Below are 20020 nucleotides of genomic sequence, written 5' to 3'. Positions count from 1 at the left end.
GGTGGGTTCCCTAAATGTAGTCATTTACTAAGTCCAGAGAGGCAGTCCATAGTTTGCCTCTTACAACATACTGCTTTACTCAGCTTTTTTGTCTATCCACGACTTTTCCCGGGACACATATCCATCAGACATAGATTAACAAAATTTCAGAATGATCCTGATCAAGTTAGGACAGCTCGTCAACCCTGGCAAATGAGTTTCTTTGGAATAGTGCCTCCTGGGCCACATGTCCCCACTTTCTGCAGATCTGTTTCTCTTGAGCAGTGGCTTCTGCTTCAGTTTCTGTGAAGAGTTAGAAAACACAAGAGCCAGCTTGATGTTCCTGATATCAGGGTATGTCCTGGAAAGGGCTAGCCATGAAGCTTTTGGGTCAGGTGATGTGGTACTTGCCTCTTAGGCTGAGGAGATGGGGCTACACTCTTCAGCACCTGCAGAAGGTTTTTAAGCAGAATTATAGCAGTGTGTGCAATTTTGTTCTCTTGTGTGTGTGTGCCTGTCAGAGAGAGAGGACAAAAGTTTACTTCTGCGCCCCAGAGAAACATTCACTTTTGAGTCATTTATTGAGAAAAAAAGACTTAAAATCCCCAAACCCAAACTGGAGTAAAGTTAAGGAAAAAAATGATGGTTCAGTGGGAGTGAATCAACTGAAAATCAGAAGATCAAAGCCACTTTCTCTTCATCCTCACTGTTCAAGCTCAACATTTGGAAAGAACCATGCAAAATTAGCCCCTAGAGAATGTGAGAGGCAGTGGGAAGGTGTATGCTGGATAGGAGGGGGCTTCTCATTGCCTCTTACCCGCATTGTGTGAGTAGTGCTGAGGTCACAGGCATATTTCAGACACTATGTCAGGAAATTAACTTCCTTGCATTATGGTCACACCTCAGTCATCTTTCTCCATAATTACATTAAATCCCCCCACCACCAATGTGCAATATGTGTACAATAGATACATTCAAGGGAAGTGACAGCTCTGTACTCACTTTCAAAAGGTTCTTTGTTCTCTGAGTTGTTCAACTTGGTAGGGCATTTTCACAAGGGGCCAGATTTTGCCAGGTGAGCTGCTTAGATCACTGCCTTAGCACATGTGAAATGTAAGTCCCTTCCTAGAACTCTTGAGTAAGTTCACTTTGTTTGTAATTGGGGGCTTGAATAGATTGGGTTACCAGTTAGCAACAGAAAAAGCTGGCAAGCTGGAATCTTCATGCACTTGCCACCTGTTGCCAGCAGCAAACATGGTGATGACTCACATGATGGACAGAGGTTCTTTGTGTGATGACATAGCTGGGCTGTATTGTGCACATAATGATGGAATGTGTTACTGTACAGAGCTATAAACCCCTGTATATATGGGTATTTGAGTAATATAAAAATGTAATTTTTAAACATCATGAATTTTATATTATAGGATCATTACATTTCACATTATAATATTTCAGGGGTAATTTTGACCATGAGATTTTCATTCTATGGTCTTTTAGAAACTATTTCAAATTGCACTCTAGAGTATCACCTGAGATCTGGTAACACCCAAATAAAATCATCATCATCTACATCATAAATTATTATTATCAAAGCTGGTGTTTGTTACCAGTTGGTATACAACCTGACTTCACACCTCATCCTGGCCATCCTAAATTTTTACATATCTCTTTTCACAAGCCTTCTACATCCTTTTCTGATGAATACAGAAAGGACATGGGCAGTGAGTTCTACCCATTACTTTGTTAGTAAGGGAAGAGAAGGGAATGGAAACAAAGGGAAGGGCTTTGGCCTGGGGCAGAAGATATGAACATTGCAGAGTAGCAAATTGATCTGGATCAGGCCTCTCTGTGTGGTATTTTATCACTGATGACACAGGAGGTTCAAGAACAGATATGAGCATTTAAGTCACCAGGTTCAAAGCCTCTTATGTTCCAGGACTCTGTATTATTGACATCTGAATGGGCTTAATGGCATCTCAACGTCACCCCCTTGGATTGACTATCCCTGACCATCTCCTCTTGCCCACCCCCACACCCATTCTGTCCTCTGTCTTTGTTTCTTCCTGACCTCCCCATGCTCTGCAGTTGGCTTCTGGTTTGTATGCTCCTTGTCTGCCCCCATGGAGGCTGGGCCTTTCCTTACTGACCCCTACCACCTTTGAGCTCAAAATGGCACTGAGCACTGAGGAAGTCTGTAATAAAAATGTGTTGGATGAGTGGGTGTACAGTTAATCATGCATGCCAATCAGTATGAGTCAGGGGCTGGGAGCTAGTGTTCAGATTGGGCAAGGGTCCCAGTGGGCCCAGGAAGAGGTCAAAGAAGGCTTTCTAGAGAAAGTAGGCCTTGGCTGGCTTTGACAAATTGGCAGCATGTGGCCTGTGGGACTCAGATAGGCTATAAATGTTGTAGCTGTATCTCACCTTGTATACAGTTGCTGCTCACATTGTAGAGTTACTGTTAGAAGAATTCTGAGTTGGCCTTTAAAATTCCTGGACAGTGTTGCACAGATGGGGAAAACTTCAAGCTTATTACATTTGAACCAGAGTATGAGATCTCTGCTGGAAGTTTGGGTGTGGAAGGCCCCAAATGGCTGCTAAGGACTTGATTACTTGGAAAACATCTACTTATGGGTAGGGGGTTCAAGATGATTGAAATCATGAAGCATCTTCTCAGATGCCCTGTTCAGTTTGGCTCAGCGGTTAGAGCATCAGCCTATGAACCAGAAAATAAAACAGACCACCTCCTCCACCTACAGCCCAGCCATAGCTCCTGGAGAGTAGACCATGGGCAATGTGGAACTGTAAAGAAACCACAAGCAAGTGGACTGCTCCAGGGTCTGCTTCCAATACCTACTCAGCAGCCTAGAACATTTTTTGTACATTCACTCAGCAAGCCAAGTAGAGTGGAGGAGGTGGTTCGTAGGCTGATGCTCTAACCGCTGGGCCAAACTGAACAGGGCATCTGAGAAGATGCTTCATATGATTTCAATCTTCTTGAACTTGTAGAGACTTAGTTTGTGTCCTAACATGTGGTCTATCTTTGAGAATGTCCCATGTGTATTTGAGAAGAATGTGAATTCTGTAGTTTTGAGGTGTAATTAGCTGTAGATATCTATTAAATCCATTTGATCTAGTGCTTCATTTAGAGTCTGTGTTTCCTTGTTAATTTTTTGTCTAGAAGATCTATCCAGTGATATGAGTGGGGTGTTGATGTCCCCTGCGATGATTGTATTTGTGTTGATTTCTCCTATGAAGTCCCCCAAAAGATTTTTAATATATGTTGGTGCTCCTATATTTGGTGCATATATGTTTACCAAGGTTAGAATATCCTGTTGGATAGATCCTTTCAATAATACGTAGTGGCTTTCTTTGTCTCTAGTTATGGTCTTCATTTTAAAATCTATTTTATCAGAGATGAGTATTGCTACCCCAGCTTTTTTTTATTTTTTTTTTGCTTTCCCTTTGCTTGAAAGATTTTTTCCATCCCTTCACTTTCAACCTATGTGAGTCTCTTGTTGTGAGGTGGATCTCTTGTAAACAACATATATGTGAGTCATGCTTTCTCATCCAGTCAGCTACTCTGTGTCTTTTTATTGGAGCACTCAAACCATTCACATTTAAGGTGATAATTGATATGTACTTATTTATTGCCTTTTTTGTTTAGTGTGGTTCTGTTTTTCTTCCTATATCTTCTACTAATTACAGTAGTCCTTTTAGCATATCTTGCAGTGCTGGTTTGGTGTTAATATATTCCCTTAGCCTTATTTTTGTCTGGAAAGCTCTTTATTTGACCTTCTATTTTGAATGACAGCCATGCTGGATTCAGATCCTTGTTATTCATGACTTTGATTACTTTATATCACTCCCTCCTGGCCTGTAGTGTTTCTGTTGAGAAGTCAGCTGAGAGCCGTATGGGATTTCCTTTGTAGGTAACCTGTTGCTTATCTCTTACTTGCTGCCTTTAGGATTCTCTCTGTCTTTAATTTTTGGCATTTTAATTACTATGTCTTGGTGTGGGCCTGTTTGAGCTCTTACTTGGTGTTCTCTGTGCTTCTTGAACTTGAATGCCTTCTTCCTTCATCAAGTTAGGAAAGTTTTCTGTCACTATTTATTCAAATATATTCTTTAACACTTGCCCATTTTCTTCCTCTTCAGGGACTTCTATGATGCAAATGTTATTACGTTTCCAGTTGTCCCAGAGTTCTTCTAAGCTATCTTCCTGTTTTTTAAATTATTTTTTCCTTTTAGTATTCTGATTGGTTGAATTTTTCTACCCTGTCTTCTAATTCACCGATTTGGTCCTCAGCTTCCTCTACTGTGCTGGTTAGTCCTTCCAATGTGTTCTTTATTTCTGCTTTGTCATTCTTCATTTCCACTTGGTTGGTTTCAATGTTTCCATATCTTTACTCATGGTGCTGATGTCCTTACTTATGCTGTTGAGCTTCCTCAAGATCATGGCTCTGAACTCTACCTCTGATAATTTGCTTAGCTGCATTTCATTTATTTCATCTTCGATAGAGTTCACTTGTTCTTTCATTTGTGATTTGTTTCTTTGTTTCACCATTTTGGCTATCTCAGTGGGTTTTGGAGCCTGCCAAATTTTCCCTGTGGGTGTTGGTGTTCTGCTGTTTGTGGCTCCCTGTACTGGGTTTGGATGAGCCTGGGTGGGCCCACATTAAACACCACTGTCAAGTCTTACTTTCTTGGGTAAATTTGCAAGCTCAGGAAAGGTTCATTTATCCTCTAGTTTTTTCCTGGTGGCTAGAATTCTCAGTTACTCAGTGCCTTGGAATGTAGCCCTGCTGTTCTGCATAAGAGGATTTCCAGAGGGTGGGGTAGATGCTGGTTGTTAATGACCCTCAATTTGCATTTCTTTTCCTCACCTGGGAAAGGCTGAATCTTCGGGGGAGGGGGGGGTGCTGCTGCTTTCCCCCATAGCTCTGGGAAGGAGCACACCGGCCACTGTACTTTGTGGCCGCAACTCAGCAAAAACTTTTAGTGCCCTCAAATCCTGGGTGTCCCCACAGAGTTTCAGCCCAGTCTGCCCTCTGTATGCCGTAGCCCCCAGGTGAGTGGCTGTGGCTATTTTAGCACTCTGTCTGGCTCTCTGTGCTGTGGAGAAGGCTTGGTCTTTATTCCCCAAGTGTGCTGCTCACAGCTAAGACTGCTGCTGTCCTTGGGCTCCCAGCCTACCACCCTCTCACACCTCTGCAGATCCTACCAGTGTCCCTGGTTATATGGTTCTGTCCTGCTGCTTTTCTGTTGCTTATTTTCTGAGGATTTGTCTTTATTTTAGTTGTAATTCCCGTTTGGTCCTGGGAGATCCTCTGTGTAGCTTCTATTCACTCCGCCTCCATTTTCACATCCTCTAAGCCTATCTTGTGGGCAGCTGGGTGGCACAGGCCTTTCTGGTGGCCCCACACCCTACAGGTCCTGCGGGTAACTGGATTGCACAGTTCTTTGGGGACCCGGCTCTATGCCTATGTTATGGGTTTCTGGGTCACACAGGCCTCTCTGGTGCATCAGCACCCCTCAGTTCTTGTGGGTAATTGGATGGCACAGTCCCTGCTGGGTCGCGCAGGCCTCTCTAATGCTTTTGCACCCCACAGGCCCCGTGGGTAACTAGATTGCGCAGTTCCTGCTGTATTGCACAGTCCTCTCTGGTGTTTCAGCACCCAGTAGGTCCCACGGGTAACTAGATCGCACAGTTCCTGCTGAGTCGCACAGGCCTTTCTGGTGCCCCCACACCCTGCAGTGTACCTACCCTCTTTCCCTACAGCTCCAGTGGGTTTCTCCCAGAGCAGGAGCTGCTCTGTGCTAGAAAGTGGCAGAGGGACTACCTGGATAATATAGGGGAAATATGTGGGTTTGGGAGCCCAGGGGAAGGCAGGTGATTGAAGAAAAGAAGGCTGGTCATTGCAGGAGCCTGTCATCTGTGAGAAGGGAAGGAGTTTGGGGTGAGTGGGGACAAAGTGAAGTATGTAAAGGCACTTCACAGACTGAAGTGTGGATTATTGGTTTGATGGTGGGAAGAGGGAGGTATCTGTGGTTAGTTTCTAGCTACTCATGAATTCTGGGTATATCTTTTCACCTCTTTGAGCTTCGACTTCCTAAAATCTGTGTTCTCATTTCTCAGACTTAATGGTTGGGGATTATTGTAAGCCAAGTTCTCAAGGAATCAATTCCACAGTGTAAGGTTAAAAGGTTTATTGGGGGGGTTATAGGTGTGAACTTGAAATGGAAGAAGCTGGACTGGGCGGGAGGAATTGTCAGAACACAGGGAAAATTGGAAGTCATAGATTCTCCACAGCAAAGAGTGCTGGCAGAGAAGACTTGAGCTGCGGAGAAATGTCCAGTCCCTGTGCTACCACCTTGCTGAGCCATTAGCTAAGGTTGTCCTGTGAAGAGTGTGGCTGCAGCTCTGACACCACAGCCTTCCAGCCAGCCACACTCCTTGCAACAGGCAGCCAAGGTCTGAGTGAAGCACTTGTATTTCAGACACAGAGCCATGTAAAAGCAGGTGAAGGGACCTTGGCCACCACTTTCAGGCAGGTTCAGTTGGGACCTCAGTAGTCTGAAAACTGCCTTATGAGTATTCCTGAAGATTCCTGAGGGGCACCCCAGTGTTTATGAACACACCGTCACCAACACCTGCAGTGGGCCCTCCTTTCCAGCTCTTCTTTGTGTCACTGCTGAGTGTTGCCCTGTGTCCAAGATTCTGTACCTGTGTCCCAGCAGGCTCCACCACTCCCACCCACCTTGACCTGAGAGGGTCAGTTCCGTATGGGCTCCCCACTAATATGAGAAGACCTTGGAGCTGAGCCCTTGAGTTGTACTGGGTGCCCCTGTCTCTCAGGGTTCAGCTATAGCTGGCCTGAAAGGCAGCTGAGTGAGAAAAGCATGGCTTTCAGCTTCAGAGGCTTTATAGTTGTGTCACATGGCAAGCCTGGCTCCTCTGTCTCAGATACTGATATGCCCTTTGCCTACAGGATTCTGGGGGCTTGGCTCAGATGATACAACTTGATCGGCATCTCTCATAGCCACAGACTGGGATCTCTGTCATGGTTTGAAGTGTGTGAGGTGTTGCACCACCCACTGCCCACCTGAACTTTTTATATATCAAATATAGCTTTGGTTTAGGGCCCACAGGCATAAGTAGACAGATAGGCAGACAGATGTGGCTAAGGCTGAAGGCAGGAGTAGAGAGAAAATGTGATGAGGGCCTCAGGGTAACTACAGGAGTACATGTGGAGAGAAGCAGGCAGTCACAGGAATGCCATGTATGAGTTTGAGTGGTGTTATGGGCTGAACTGTGTCCCCCAAATCCATGTTTTGAAGCTCTACTCTGCATGTGCCAGTACCCACAGTCTTGGCTTCCACTCCTACACTGTCTCCCATGGGGCTGTGAGCATCCTCAGATCTAATCTTTTCCTGTCTTTGTTCCCCAAGGCCTCATCATAGCCCTTGCATGTGGTAGGTTCTCAGCAAATGCTTGTCAGGTCATACTGACGTGGTTCTGTTCTAAAGCAATATTAAAAGACTCAGAATGGATAAATCCTGTGAATAAGCCTGCAGTTTCCATGGCCCCTACTGAACCCCATCCAGCTGCAGTTTTCAAATTTACTTATTTCCTTCCTCCCTGGAAAGGAGGGAGAGAAATGGAACTCTTTCCATGAACAGTTATGGCCCTGTGGATCTGATTTCTGACCAGGAGCTGGAGGGGTGGAGATATGTGGCTTCCTGGAGGTATCTGGACCAGCGTCATGGAAATAACTGCCAGGTCACTGCCAACGTGCACCAAACCTGCTTTGATCACCTCCCTGGTCCACACATTTTCAGAGGAGATAGGGAAGGAAACCGGGCCACTGGTGAGGAGACCTAAGTCCTGTTCTCCACCAACTGGTGGTGCTGAATTGAGCAAGTCCCCCATGTGGAGCCCTGGTCCTGTCACCTGGGAATGGGCCCACAATCCTTTCTGAACTAAATGATTTCTATGAGTCTCAGTTATTGAGAGGGCAGGAAAGTCATCTTTACAAAGCCCCACATCATACAAATATGAGGGGTATTATTATCATTCCATCACTGTTTATATAGAACTGACACTTGTGCTGGTAGAGGTAGATGTGTGTGTGTGGTTGTGGAAGCTAAAGCTTCTTCCAGAAGATAGAGTGCCTCCATATTCCTCTCCCTTTTCCCTTTATTTCTTAGTTCAACTATAGAAGGGGTTTGAAGGAAGTGTGGCTCCAAGACTACCAGATTGGTTGTTGCTCCATCTAGTTGGTGCCAAATTCAGAGTCAGTTTTCAAAATGCTTGTGCTGTGAATGACCAAGATGGGTAGTGTAGTACAGGCTGGCATATTCTCTATAGTGGGGTCATCTTGTACGTTATAGGACGTTGAGCAGAATCCTGGCCTCTACCCACGAGATGAGCAGTTGTGACAGCCCCAAATATTTCCAGATATTGACAAATGTCCTGGGATGGAGGGATAGAAAAACTGACCCTGGTTTTTTCATTCATGTGCTGTCAACTGTGATGATCTGAGCCCATGGTGGGTCTTACAGGCTCCAGCCTCATTTCCTCCTGTATGTATGTTTTAGGCTCTCTTACTGCTGTTCCCACTTCTCTGTGAATTGGCCTCTGAGAGCCCTGAACTGGACTCAGGGGGGCATTCTGTACCATCTGAGAAGCCCCATGGACTCTAGGGTTAAGTTGGAAGAAGCCTGGCCTTCCCAGTTTTTCAGCTCCTACTTATCTTCCTGCAGATTTATCAGATCCCCCAGCCAGGTGCCCTTCTGGACCAGGCTCTGTAAGACTTCAGGAGAGCCCACAGTCTCCTGATTATGGTTGTGAGAGCACTGGCTACAGTGCTGCTTGGCTGAGCCCAAGGCCAGGTTCTGTAACTTCCTTGCTGGTGATGTTGGGGAAACAGCCTCCCCAAACCATCTTATACTAAGGATATGACAGGCCTGGCACAAAACTGCATCCACATGCAATGCACTCTAAATTTAAGGCACATGTTATTTTAGAAAGAACTATTGTTTGAGAGTTCACAGGATGCCACATGAAGGGTTGGTTTGGGATTTTGAATAGCTGGATTTCTGTTTGGGAATGGTAATGAGAGGAGTGTCATCTGTGGGTGCCCACATTTAACTCCACTATGGTCTAAAACAAAGGGTAAGTGATACTGAAATGGCTTGATCCCTGTTTTTAAATTAAAAACTGTTTCTAGACAGTGATAGTCTCTTGCTTCTAATTACACAGGACCTCTTGAGAGAATAAATGAAAGACCTGCCTCCTGGTGCTAAACTGGGGAGATTTTATAGCTCTTTATCAGTCCTTCAAATAATTCAGCCCCTTAGCAATAGCTGATCTTAGCAGACTCTTTCTACTTATCAAGAATCTTTGTTCATCAAATTAAATGAAAAAAAAAAAAAAAAAAAACATATTTAAAAAATGTGCTGGGACCATATTCAGGGAACAAATACATTACCTGATTTAGAAGAATGCTAACTATTTGCCATCTTGTTCTATAAATCTAGATGGGTTTAATAAAATAATTTGAATCTAAGTATGGATTTTCTGGTGTAGATAGGCAAAAGACCCAAATCACTGTTTATTTTTCATCTGAGCCATGAGTAGTGCTCAGGTGACAGGAGGTGTCTTAACTGAAGGCCTGAGACAATGGAGAGCTGCATGTATTGTTGGTGCTATGGTTCTGTGACTGCTTATTCATTCTCCTCTCTTTTCTTCCTTCCCTCCATTCCTTCCATCTTTCAATTTTGATCTTCAAACTGGCACAGAATGACCTAATTTCAATGAAAAACCAGGGATAGTTTCCTAGAGGTCATAGGAATTCAGTGAATATACTCCCTGGTACTTAATTGGCCCCTCCCAGAGTGCCTTACTTTTAACCATCCACGGCTGGTCAGTAGTGTACATGGCTTGATGCTGAATTCAGATTCATGAACCTGTCTCCCTGGCCTGAGATGTGTAGCCTTGAGCTCAATATATGCTAGAGGAAAGGACTTCTGAGTGACAGATGAGACTGACAGCACTGCTCCACTGAAAAGACAATCACCTTACTGCCTGGAACCCAGACTCATCATAACAGCAGAGGAATCATGACCAATTACAACACTGAACTCAGTGGACGCAAAAATCCTGAGACATTTCAGAGCATGCCCACCTCTCTCACCATTATCTGGGTTTCAAAAGCCCAGGCTAACACCACCCCTGTGAATGGCTCCAAATCAGTGCTTCTCCATGGAGGCACCCACATTCCACCCCATCACACTAATCACTGCCATGCTCTCTTTTCCACCTGGTGGATATGGGCAAATCTTTAGAGCCACTACGAATCTTCTCCTGACCTGTTACTCACTCAAGACACACTGCCTACTACAAAAACCCACTACCAAGGTCACTATGCCCTCCTGTGTGGGGCTGTACCAGTTCTCATCATTGATCTTATCAATATTCTTCCTGTAAAGCAGGACAGCCACCTTAAACACAGAGCTGACAACTACCACCCTCTCCTTTCTCACCTATGTAGAGCCTTGACCTGCTCCTTTGGGGCTCAGTAAGATGACAAATTCACTACTCGATTTACATGCTTGTTTGGCAGGGAGGCAGTGGTCTGCCGGCCTTGAGCATCTGTGGATCTAATGTCCACCATTTCTTTATTAAGATGAGAACCCGATGGGAGTAAGGTTCACCCCAGCCCAGGAGGCAGCTCAGCTCATCCTGAAGACCAGGAAGGGGCTCCAGGAAGTCATGGAAGTAGAGATATCACAGCCACAGCTTCACACATGACTTCTGGCTCCTTCTGATGCTCCCAATGTCATCAAGAGTGGAGCACAGATGAAAAGGTGGCCTCTAGCTAGGAGATGGGACAGCTACATTTTTAGAGAGATCAGCCTCATCACAGGGTCAGAATTTACATGAAATGGTTTATTGGTAAATTGGGCCAACAATTGTAAATACCCATGGCAATAAATATAGCTGGTGTTTGAGGAGAAAGAGTGAAACACAAAACTGTCTTCATAAGGGGTAGGGCTGAAGCCAGTCCACTAGAGGCCTCTCAGTAGCCCTATAAAACCTCAGGGGTGAGGAATAGAAACATGGGCCAGGGTTTCTAAAAAAGCAGCTTTAACACTGGCTTTAGCTGTGGTGACCATTCAACAAATGTATAACCTAGAGCAGTAAGAGTTGTTGGCAAATGGGAAGGCTGCTCCATTAATGCGTTTTAAACTCAGAGGCTGTTTCAAATGAGGGAGGCCTCTAGCATCTTAAAAAGTGCTAGATGACTAGCTGGGTGTAAGAAATGCCTTGTCCAGCTTTTGAAGAGGCTGGTCCTATTTTGAGGACCCTGTTTCCAATTATCTGTGTGGCCTAACTGTCTGTGACACCTTGGGCAACTTCTGATGACAGTTACTTACAAATGCAGCCTCTTTCATCATGTTTTCCTCAAACCCATTGTAGTTCCTTGAGGAGAGTTGGAATATCTGGGCAAGTTTAGATATCTGGTAAAGTGGGGACACTTGATAAAATTGGATGAACCTTGGGACAACACTTGATGAAACCAGATATGCCTAGTGAAAAAGAGATGGGAAGAGCCTTGTGGCAGATGAAGATAGGTCAGCCATGGATGCCTCTAAAGATGTGGGAAGGAGAGCATTGTTCACAGGAATAAGATATGCCCTACTCTTCTTTGCTGAGATGTCATTTTCTATGTAAGTCACCTCAGACTTTCCACTTTTCTCCCCACATTGTCTCACCACTCAGTGGCAAAGACAGGTTGCAAAACATAAACCAAAAGTATCTTTCCAGTCCCTAAGAGTCTTGGCACACCAACAATAGGATCTTGGCCCAGGTGCATTTTTTCTCTCTTATGAAGCCATAGCTAAGACAATACTGTGTAAGAGGAAGCCAATGGGTTTTAGCATCCAATGGTCTTGGATGCATCTTGACTTTGCTGTTTTCCAGGTGCACAACTTAGGGGAAAATTACTTACGTGCTCTGGGTCTCAGTATGTCAATGAAATGGTTGTAGCAAGGAGTTTTTACAAAAATGGAGCTGCTGAAGAGAAGGCTGTGCCATGACAAGGGGCATGGAAGGAGATTCTACCTGTAAGTACTTTGTTGCCTGGAGGGCTGGCTGGGCTGGGGTTTTCTACAGCTGCCTCTTGTGTGGTGCTGGGTGTTACCTTCTCTGAACCTTAATTATGTCACCTTTTTTTTTTTTTTTTAAATGTTTTTATTGATTTTATTTTTTAGAAGGAGAGATAGAAACATTGATGTGAGAGAGAAACATCTATCAGCCTCCTCCTGCATGCCCCCTACTGGGGATTGAGCCTGCAATCCAGGCATGTGCTCTGACTGGAAATCAAACTGGGACCTCTCAGTCTATGGGATGATGCTCAATCCGCTGAGCCACACTGGCCGAGCTATGTCGTCTTTTCACCTACCTGCTGGGGTCCTTGGTAATACATGAGATAATGTGGGCCCAGTACCTAGTGCAGGGTCTGCACATGGCACTGCCTCATCCATCATGGCTGCAATGACAACTAAGATAATGTGAATTTAGAAGTACATGGCAACCCTGACACACTTAGAAGATTGTTGTGCTGCTCAGCAGTCACTAACAAGACACTGAGGATGACGCGCTGGTCCTAGGAGTACTGGGTTGTGCTGTGTCTACTTATCAAGTGGACTGTGGGACCACATGTGCTTCATTCAGCTTTCCTGACAGGTTTGGCCCTAACCCTTACACACACATATGACCACTCACACCATGTGGTACCACATGTGGTCCTGGTGCTGGTCCTTGGGAAGGACTTGGTAGACCTTCACAAAATACAGAGAAGCCTGAGCCATTTTAAATGCAAGCTTTTTCATCTGAAAATGCAGTGGCTAAGAGAAGATGAAAGGTTGGTCTTCTCGTAGAAGACAGGGTGTCTGGGCACAGAAGAGTTAGCGTAGAGCAACCACAATATGGTGGTGGAGGTGGCGGGACATGACATATAAGGTTGGTTCTACTTAACAAAATCCAAAGACATGAAACTTTTGTCACCTCTTCAACTTCAAATGAACTGTTTTAGGACAAATACAACGAAGCCCATTTCACACAGTGATTCCTGATAAATAAACCCTGAGATATTTGGCTGAAAAAATAAGAGGGCACAAACAGACCAAAGGATGACTATCCAAAGACTGGGTAGCAGCCACTACAACTCCTTTACATAACTCGTGCCAGGCGCTGAGCTCTGTGTTCACTTACCAGCAATCCTAGGAAGTGGGCTTTACTTATCCTCTTCTAGAGATGAGGTTCAGAGAAGTACATCCCTCTACCCGGGATCATATAGCTAGAAAGTAGCGCAACTGGATTGAAATCCAGGTTGGTTTGATCCCAAATCCATGCTATCACCAGATTATGCTGATTTTTATAGGGGCATTTGTTTTTGTTTTTTCCATATATTCTTTTTAGAGCATGTTTTTGAAGCATCCATTAGAACCAAATGGTAAAAGATCTTCGACTTGACCCAGGAAGGCAGTGCCAATAATTTTCAGAATATTAAGGGTCTAAGGTCAAGGGTGAAGGAGATCAAACCTGAGTTCTCATTTCAGGACAGTGGTTCTTAACTCCTGCTGCACACGGGAATCATGAGCCTAGACCTCAATTAATCAAATAAAAAATCTGGGACCGGGATCCAGGCAGCAGAAATTCTGTAAGGGCTGGGGTGAAACAATTGCTCTAGAGAGATGGTTTCAGCATCCGCAGAGAGTATCAGAACAATAATACATATTGACAGTGTTCAAGGTGGAACTTAAGTAGTCAGAAATGATGTCATTCTCATCTTATAATACTCTACTACTGTTTTGGAAACCAAGTCCTGGGTGGCTCTGCAGTTATTTAAAAATGTAAAAACTGTAAGTGAAACCTAAGAAACAGTATTAATCAGAAAGGAAAGTCTTAAGCAAAAGAGATAAAATATAATTTTTTGTTAAATAATGAACACTAGTGAAACAGCAATAAAATGGTATTAAAATGGTGATTATTTCTCAACATTCATCTGATAATTTAAGCAGCATAAAGCAATATTTGCACTTTAAAAAAATTACAAAAAAAAAAAGCTATTCATTTAGTTGACAGAGAATGTTCATCTCTTTCTAAGATCACTAGTGCCACTGCTTATCACCAAGGTTAGTGCCAAAGTTTGTCTTTATGCTGAGATGGTGTCCACAGCTCCTTTTCCTTGAGGTCCTTCTGGGAGGAGTCTTTGGACAGACTGTGGCCTGCTTCCCCCCACCCTAGATCAATGAGGCCTAAGATTGCAGATTGCTATGTGGTAGCTGCTAAATTTGGACATCTTCCAAGGGAGGCTAAATGATTCTAGGCTGGGGAGTGGAGGGAATAAAAGATTGGGCCTGGGGACAGGTCCCACACCGTCCTGACTTTGCTGGATCCATTGAAAACCAATGATAACAGGGTTCCTGTCAGTAGTTTTTCCAATCTTTCTGCTCTGGCCTGTTTTCTTTCCATAGGAGGGTACATGGACTGGGGGAATGGCAGAGGAGTCAAGCAGGACAACAAACAGAAGAGTGACATGTCCCCTTCCTTCTGCCTATTGGACCATATTCCATAAAAAATTAACATGTTTTTACTATTTGTATATTGCTAATGGTATGGCTTTCTAGGCATTGGCAGGCTGCAGAGAGAGCTGTACTGTCATTAATTCACCAAAATCCATACAGAGAGAGCCTTAAGTATAAAGATATTTAGAGCTTCCACTTAGAAGAGTCAGCAGTACCCATCTGTCTTGTGTTTTACAAAGTGTTGTGAAAATAAAATTAAAGGGTAAAAACAAAAGAAAGCCATGAGTAGAAAATTTCAGGGTATATGGAGTTGTTTGGCAATAATTTATATTATACAGCATCACACAGGTGTTTCTCTCTTGCCAGCCCTGCTTGCTTTCCATCTGCACAAAACTGGCCCCAAGTTCTTCCCGTGTGCCCAGAAGAAGCTCATAGGTGATTGTTCTTGGAGAGGTAGGCAATGAGGGCCACGGCCACACTCACATAGATGCCAGTTCCTATTGTGATAGAGAGCACAGCCAGGAACAGGGCCCGCCGAGAGCTGGTGCTGGCCTGGTGAAAGTCCCCTTTGGCCACAGCTTTATTGGTCTGCAGAGTTGAAAAGAAAGTGGGGAGTAAAAAAAGGAAAGTCAAGATGAGCAAGTCAGAACAAATGAAGTGTGTGCATAGCTCACTTCTGCTCCCTTCCAACCTGAACTTAACTGATTCCAGGGAGAGAGGTCTTGCCAAGGGGAACAGTGCCTGCTCCTAGCTGATGACAGCAGTTCTCTCTAACTATGAAGGAAGGAATGGGGGACTGTTGCTGATTACTTGCTTCTCAACTGCAAGGCACTCAAAGTATAAAAAAACAAACAAAAACAAAACAAAAAAAACAGAGTCTCAAGCAAACACCTATAATCAGCAGTAGCCCAGGTGAGCACCACAAATGTGGGTCTTGGGGTCTCAGGCACCAGAATGCTAGGGATGGAATAAATACCACACTTCTAGTGCCCTGCTTTTTACCTAATAATGACACTTATTTTTATTTGAATAACATTAAATTTTCTGAAGTTCACACTTTCTTATTTAATCTTTACAGCATAGTATGAGTGTGGGGAAGGATATTATGATTCTCATTTCCCATAAAAGACAATGTGACATGAGATTATTAAATCAACTGCAGGATACTGAGACTACTCTTCAGCTGGTGGTCCCGGAATCATGCTTTCCTTATTGTCTCTCTTCCTTACACAGCTAGATTTGTTACAATTCATCCTTCAATACAGTAGTTTGATATAAGACCAATATTTACATTTCTGGTTGCTGAGTTACAATAATATGGTGTTGGTTTAATAAGATTCATGTTTCTTATGGTCATGAGGTGGCAGGAACATGGAGGTTTTAGATATTGTATCTGATTTGATATTTTTTGGTAGACACATGTATTCCTCCCCAACCCAGTCCTTCCTGAAGGAAGGTTTCTGGCTGGATCTCATTTCTATGTGTCACCAGTGGTATTTCAGCATTGTGTAGGCAAGCATGGGAGCCAGTGTATTTTTCAATCAAACTAAAAAGGCCAAGGCCTTTGCAATGGACCACAAAGGGTGAAACTCTCAGAAGACTCACAAAATGAATTTTTATACTCTGCATTCCTGACCTAATCTGATGAAATCTGAAGCTCTGTCCAGTTGGGAAGGGACTTGGGTCTGATTCATAGCTTCCCTCTCTTTCCCCTAATTTCTGGATTTCAAAGGCCAGTTTTTATGTCTTCCTCCCTTAATTGTTTTGGCTTGGAAATGAGCTTGGGATTAAAATCCACAATTTTTAATGAGGCAGGGTTAAGGAAATGCAAAATAGGAAACCTCCTATGACAGTAGTAATTAAGTCTTAATTAGCTGAGTTTCATTTTCTAACAGTACTCCTGCACTCCAAGGTCCTAGAACATGATTCACTGTAACCGTTCATCTTCAACCAAGCAACCATTCTCCATTTAGAATGGCATTTGCTACTATCTCTGCCATTATCACTGTCCATGTTGCCTGCTCTGGGCTTTGCTTCAGGAGCAATACATAGAGGGAGGGAGGCAAACTGAACACTCTTTATTTCTTATCCCTGGACTGAAGCCCCTGCAAAGAATTCCTGTGTCTCAGAGGACTATCCCATCAGACTTGACACATTTAAGTAATGCTTCTCTTGTTTAATTCTGTTTCATTGTCTACATGCCTGTTTTTATGCCAGTACCAGGCTGTTTTGATTTACAATGGCCTTGTAGAATAGTTTGATATCCGGTAGTGTGATACCTCCAACTTTGATCTTCTTTATCAAGATTTCTGTGGCTATTTGAGATCTTTTCAGTTCCATATACAGTTTTGGAATATTTGTTCTAGATCTGTGAAATATGCCATTCGTACTTTAATAAGAATATTGTTGAATGGTATAGTATGAACTTTTTAATGATGTTCATATAACATGAACATGGTATATGCTTCCACTTATTTATATCTTTCTCAATGTCTTTCTTCAATGTCCTATAATTTTCTGAGTATAGCTCTTTTACTTCCTTTAACTTTATTCCTAAGTACCTTATATTTCTTGTTGAAATAGTAAATGGGATTGTTTTGTTAGATTCTTTTGCTCATAGTTCATTATTAGTGTACAAAAATGCCACTGATTTCTGAATATTAATTTTGTATCCTCCTACTTTGCCAAATTCATTTATTAGAATTAGTAGTTTTCTGGTGCAATCTTCAGGATTTTCAATATATAATATAATGTTATTTGCAAATAATGGCAGATTTATACCCTTCTTTCCAATTTGGATGTCTTTTATTTTTTCTTGTCTGATTGCTGTGGCTAGGACCCCCAGTACAATTCACTACACTAGGGTATAGATTTTGCTTATCCTAATTGGAAATCTAGACTCATCTATACCCTAGTGTAGTGAATGTTTAAGCAAATACACTGAAAAATTGGGCCCCAGGGCCAACTGCACATGTCAAAAAAGCTTTGTAGCTTGAGTTCCTAAACCTGATGCATGTACAAATCACCAGGGAACTTTGAAAACTCCAGGCCACACTCCAGGCCAGGTAAGTCAGAAGCTCTGGACTGGAACTTTGGCTCTCCATGACTTTCAAGTTCACAGGTGATTTCATTGTGCAGGCAAGGGTGAGACCAAGATGGCTGACTACTCTGGTTTCCCAGGATGTGGAACTTGTTGTGCTATGTTAGGACAGTCTAGGCAAACCAAGATAAGAACCATAATTTTGCAGAGAGAAAGGCATAGATCCTCCACTGTGGAGAGGATCCTGTGACCTATGTCTTCCCAACAGAATCACCTTTTCACTTCAGGTATCTCATAGTAGTTGGAAATGAAGCTGATTGAATTAGGGGTCTGTAAGCTCCACCTCCCAGAGGAATCCACTGATCCTGCCTGAAGAAAGTTTGCCTTTTAGCCCAGCTCCACCTGTAGGTCCATCTAGTCATGGCAGCTGTGTTCCCTGAGGGCCTGCCTTATTGGTGTGCAAAGCCCTGGAGAGGCACCACTGTGACTCATCCTGTACATAACCTGCACTCCACACATGAAGTTCTAGTTTTCAGGAAGGGAAGCAGACCAGATCTTAGATTCTCCTAATTTTGTTTTCACTTTATTGGGTGTTATTTCCATATCCCATTCCCTCTTGACTGGTTTATGGCCCCCAGGGGTTTATAAACTCCTGATTGCCTCCTTTCTAATGACAGTATCTAGTTAACACCTATTTGTGTGAGTGGTGAATTCCCTGTAGGTGAAAGCCTGGTTTTTAATACTAGTCAGTCCTCCAGGGAAAGTGCCTTCAGCTCTGGGTGGTAACACTGCCTTTGTAAATAAACCCTCCTCATATAATCTAAATAGAGCAAGCCATCTGTTTCCTGACTGCAATTATGGTTATTCTAAATGTTTGCATCAACTGTGAAAATGCTCTCCACCTGGAGAGTGCTCCCTGAGGACCACCTATGGCTAGCCTGATTTTCAAGCTCTTTGCCACTGGTGAGATGCCCACTGGCATCCACACTCAGTCTGCTATTGCCTAACAGGTGTACACATCACCCACTGCTGAGAAACACAAAATCACCAATTTTTTGGCTTAAAACAACAATAAGTACTTACATCTATCCCAGTTTCTAAGGATCAGGAATTTGGGAGTCGTTCAGTAGGAAGTGGAGGAGGGTGGGTGGGGAAAGGAGCAGGCTCTACAGGCTCTACTTGGACTCAGAGAGGCCTGGGTTGCACTCACTTCAACATTCTCAGAGGTCACAGGCTAAGGCAGATGCAGTAGGGAGAGGGGACACCCCATGCCCATGTACTTGCTCAACACAGCCACCTGGATGGTGTATGGGGCAGGTCCCAACCTGTTCACAATGCCCCCTTGGTAAATCCGTCCTCTCCTTCTTCATTGCCCTGCTCACCTCCAGTCTACCCACAGTCCCCTCCTAAACATATGACCTATTCTCACAGTATCTTGAGATCTGCTTCTGGGGGGCTCTTTTATGTGTTGTGTCTCAGGTTGGAGCTCACACAGCCTGCTTCTGCTTTCCCAGGGTGAAGGTACACTCCTATGAAACTGCAGGATGCACACACAGTGTTACAGTAGACAGTTCCTCCTGCCAGAACACAATCAAATGAGTACCAACCAAAAGGGGAGTAAAAAATTTAGGTAAGGCTAAGTGCTGCACCTCCCTCAGGAGCTCGCATTCCAAAGGCAGGTGACCTACATATAGCTTTCTCTCAGCATCACCTCTGTCACCATGAAAGCAGGACCACAGGGCCAGTGCAGTGGCTGGAAGATGGTACTCTGATTACCAGCCTCCAGACCAGTCTGCAATTCCATTTATGCCCTGATCATGGCAGGGGAGCATCTGTTCCCTTTTTGGGTGGGGACCTCCCTTCTAGCTGGATATTCCTCCTCCTCCTTTTGCACACAGGTCACCAGTGAATTGTGTTCCTTTCTTTTGGGGGGCCTTTTTCTCAGAAAACAAAAATATGCAGGTGGCTGGCTAGGTTCTGAGCAGCACCCAGCCACAATATCTGCGTGCCAGTGGGGGCTCAGTGGGACCCAGAGAGCCATGACTTCCACCCTTATGAAGTCTTTATTGAGGAAGAGTCAAAGAGGAAGGAGAGAGAGCCTTAACACAGGGCTCAGGATCAGAACACAGGAATCACTGGTTAGAACCCCAAAAACACTTGGACTCGAGGAGGCTCACTGTGGGCAGGGCTCAGTCACAGCCCGGACAACGGAAATGTCCTTTAAATTCACACCCAAGCCCTGGCCGGTTTGGCTCAGCGGTTAGAGCGCTCGCCTGCGGTCCGGAGAGACCCGGGTTCGGTTCCCGCTAAGGGCATGTACCTTGGTTGCAGTTTGTCCCCGGCCCTGGTTGGTCGTGCGGGTGGCAGCCACTCGATGTGTCCCTTTCACATCGATGTTTCTCA

The 20020-nt window shown here is 44.1% G+C and overlaps 1 protein-coding gene across 2 annotated transcripts in view; it reads right to left on the bottom strand.

Annotated features, from left to right (window-relative positions):
• The window catches only part of SYNDIG1 (synapse differentiation inducing 1), a 394531-nt gene that overhangs the window by 36746 nt on the left and 337765 nt on the right, over positions 1-20020 (bottom strand). The window contains exon 4 of one of the 2 annotated variants that reach the window (XM_036245077.1): positions 14869-15165. The exons of the other annotated variant lie outside the window; for it this stretch is intronic. Coding sequence (XP_036100970.1) covers positions 15007-15165 — 159 coding nt within the window. The 3' untranslated portion in view covers positions 14869-15006. Of the gene's footprint in view, positions 1-14868; positions 15166-20020 lie in introns of those variants that run through there. 2 annotated transcript variants of the gene reach the window in all.

The sequence above is a fragment of the Molossus molossus genome, unplaced genomic scaffold (assembly GCF_014108415.1).
Source record: "Molossus molossus isolate mMolMol1 unplaced genomic scaffold, mMolMol1.p scaffold_m16_p_6, whole genome shotgun sequence".
Classification (NCBI taxonomy): domain Eukaryota; kingdom Metazoa; phylum Chordata; class Mammalia; order Chiroptera; family Molossidae; genus Molossus; species Molossus molossus.
Note: the sequence above shows the minus strand (reverse complement) of the source record. Positions and strands in the feature narration are given on the sequence as shown.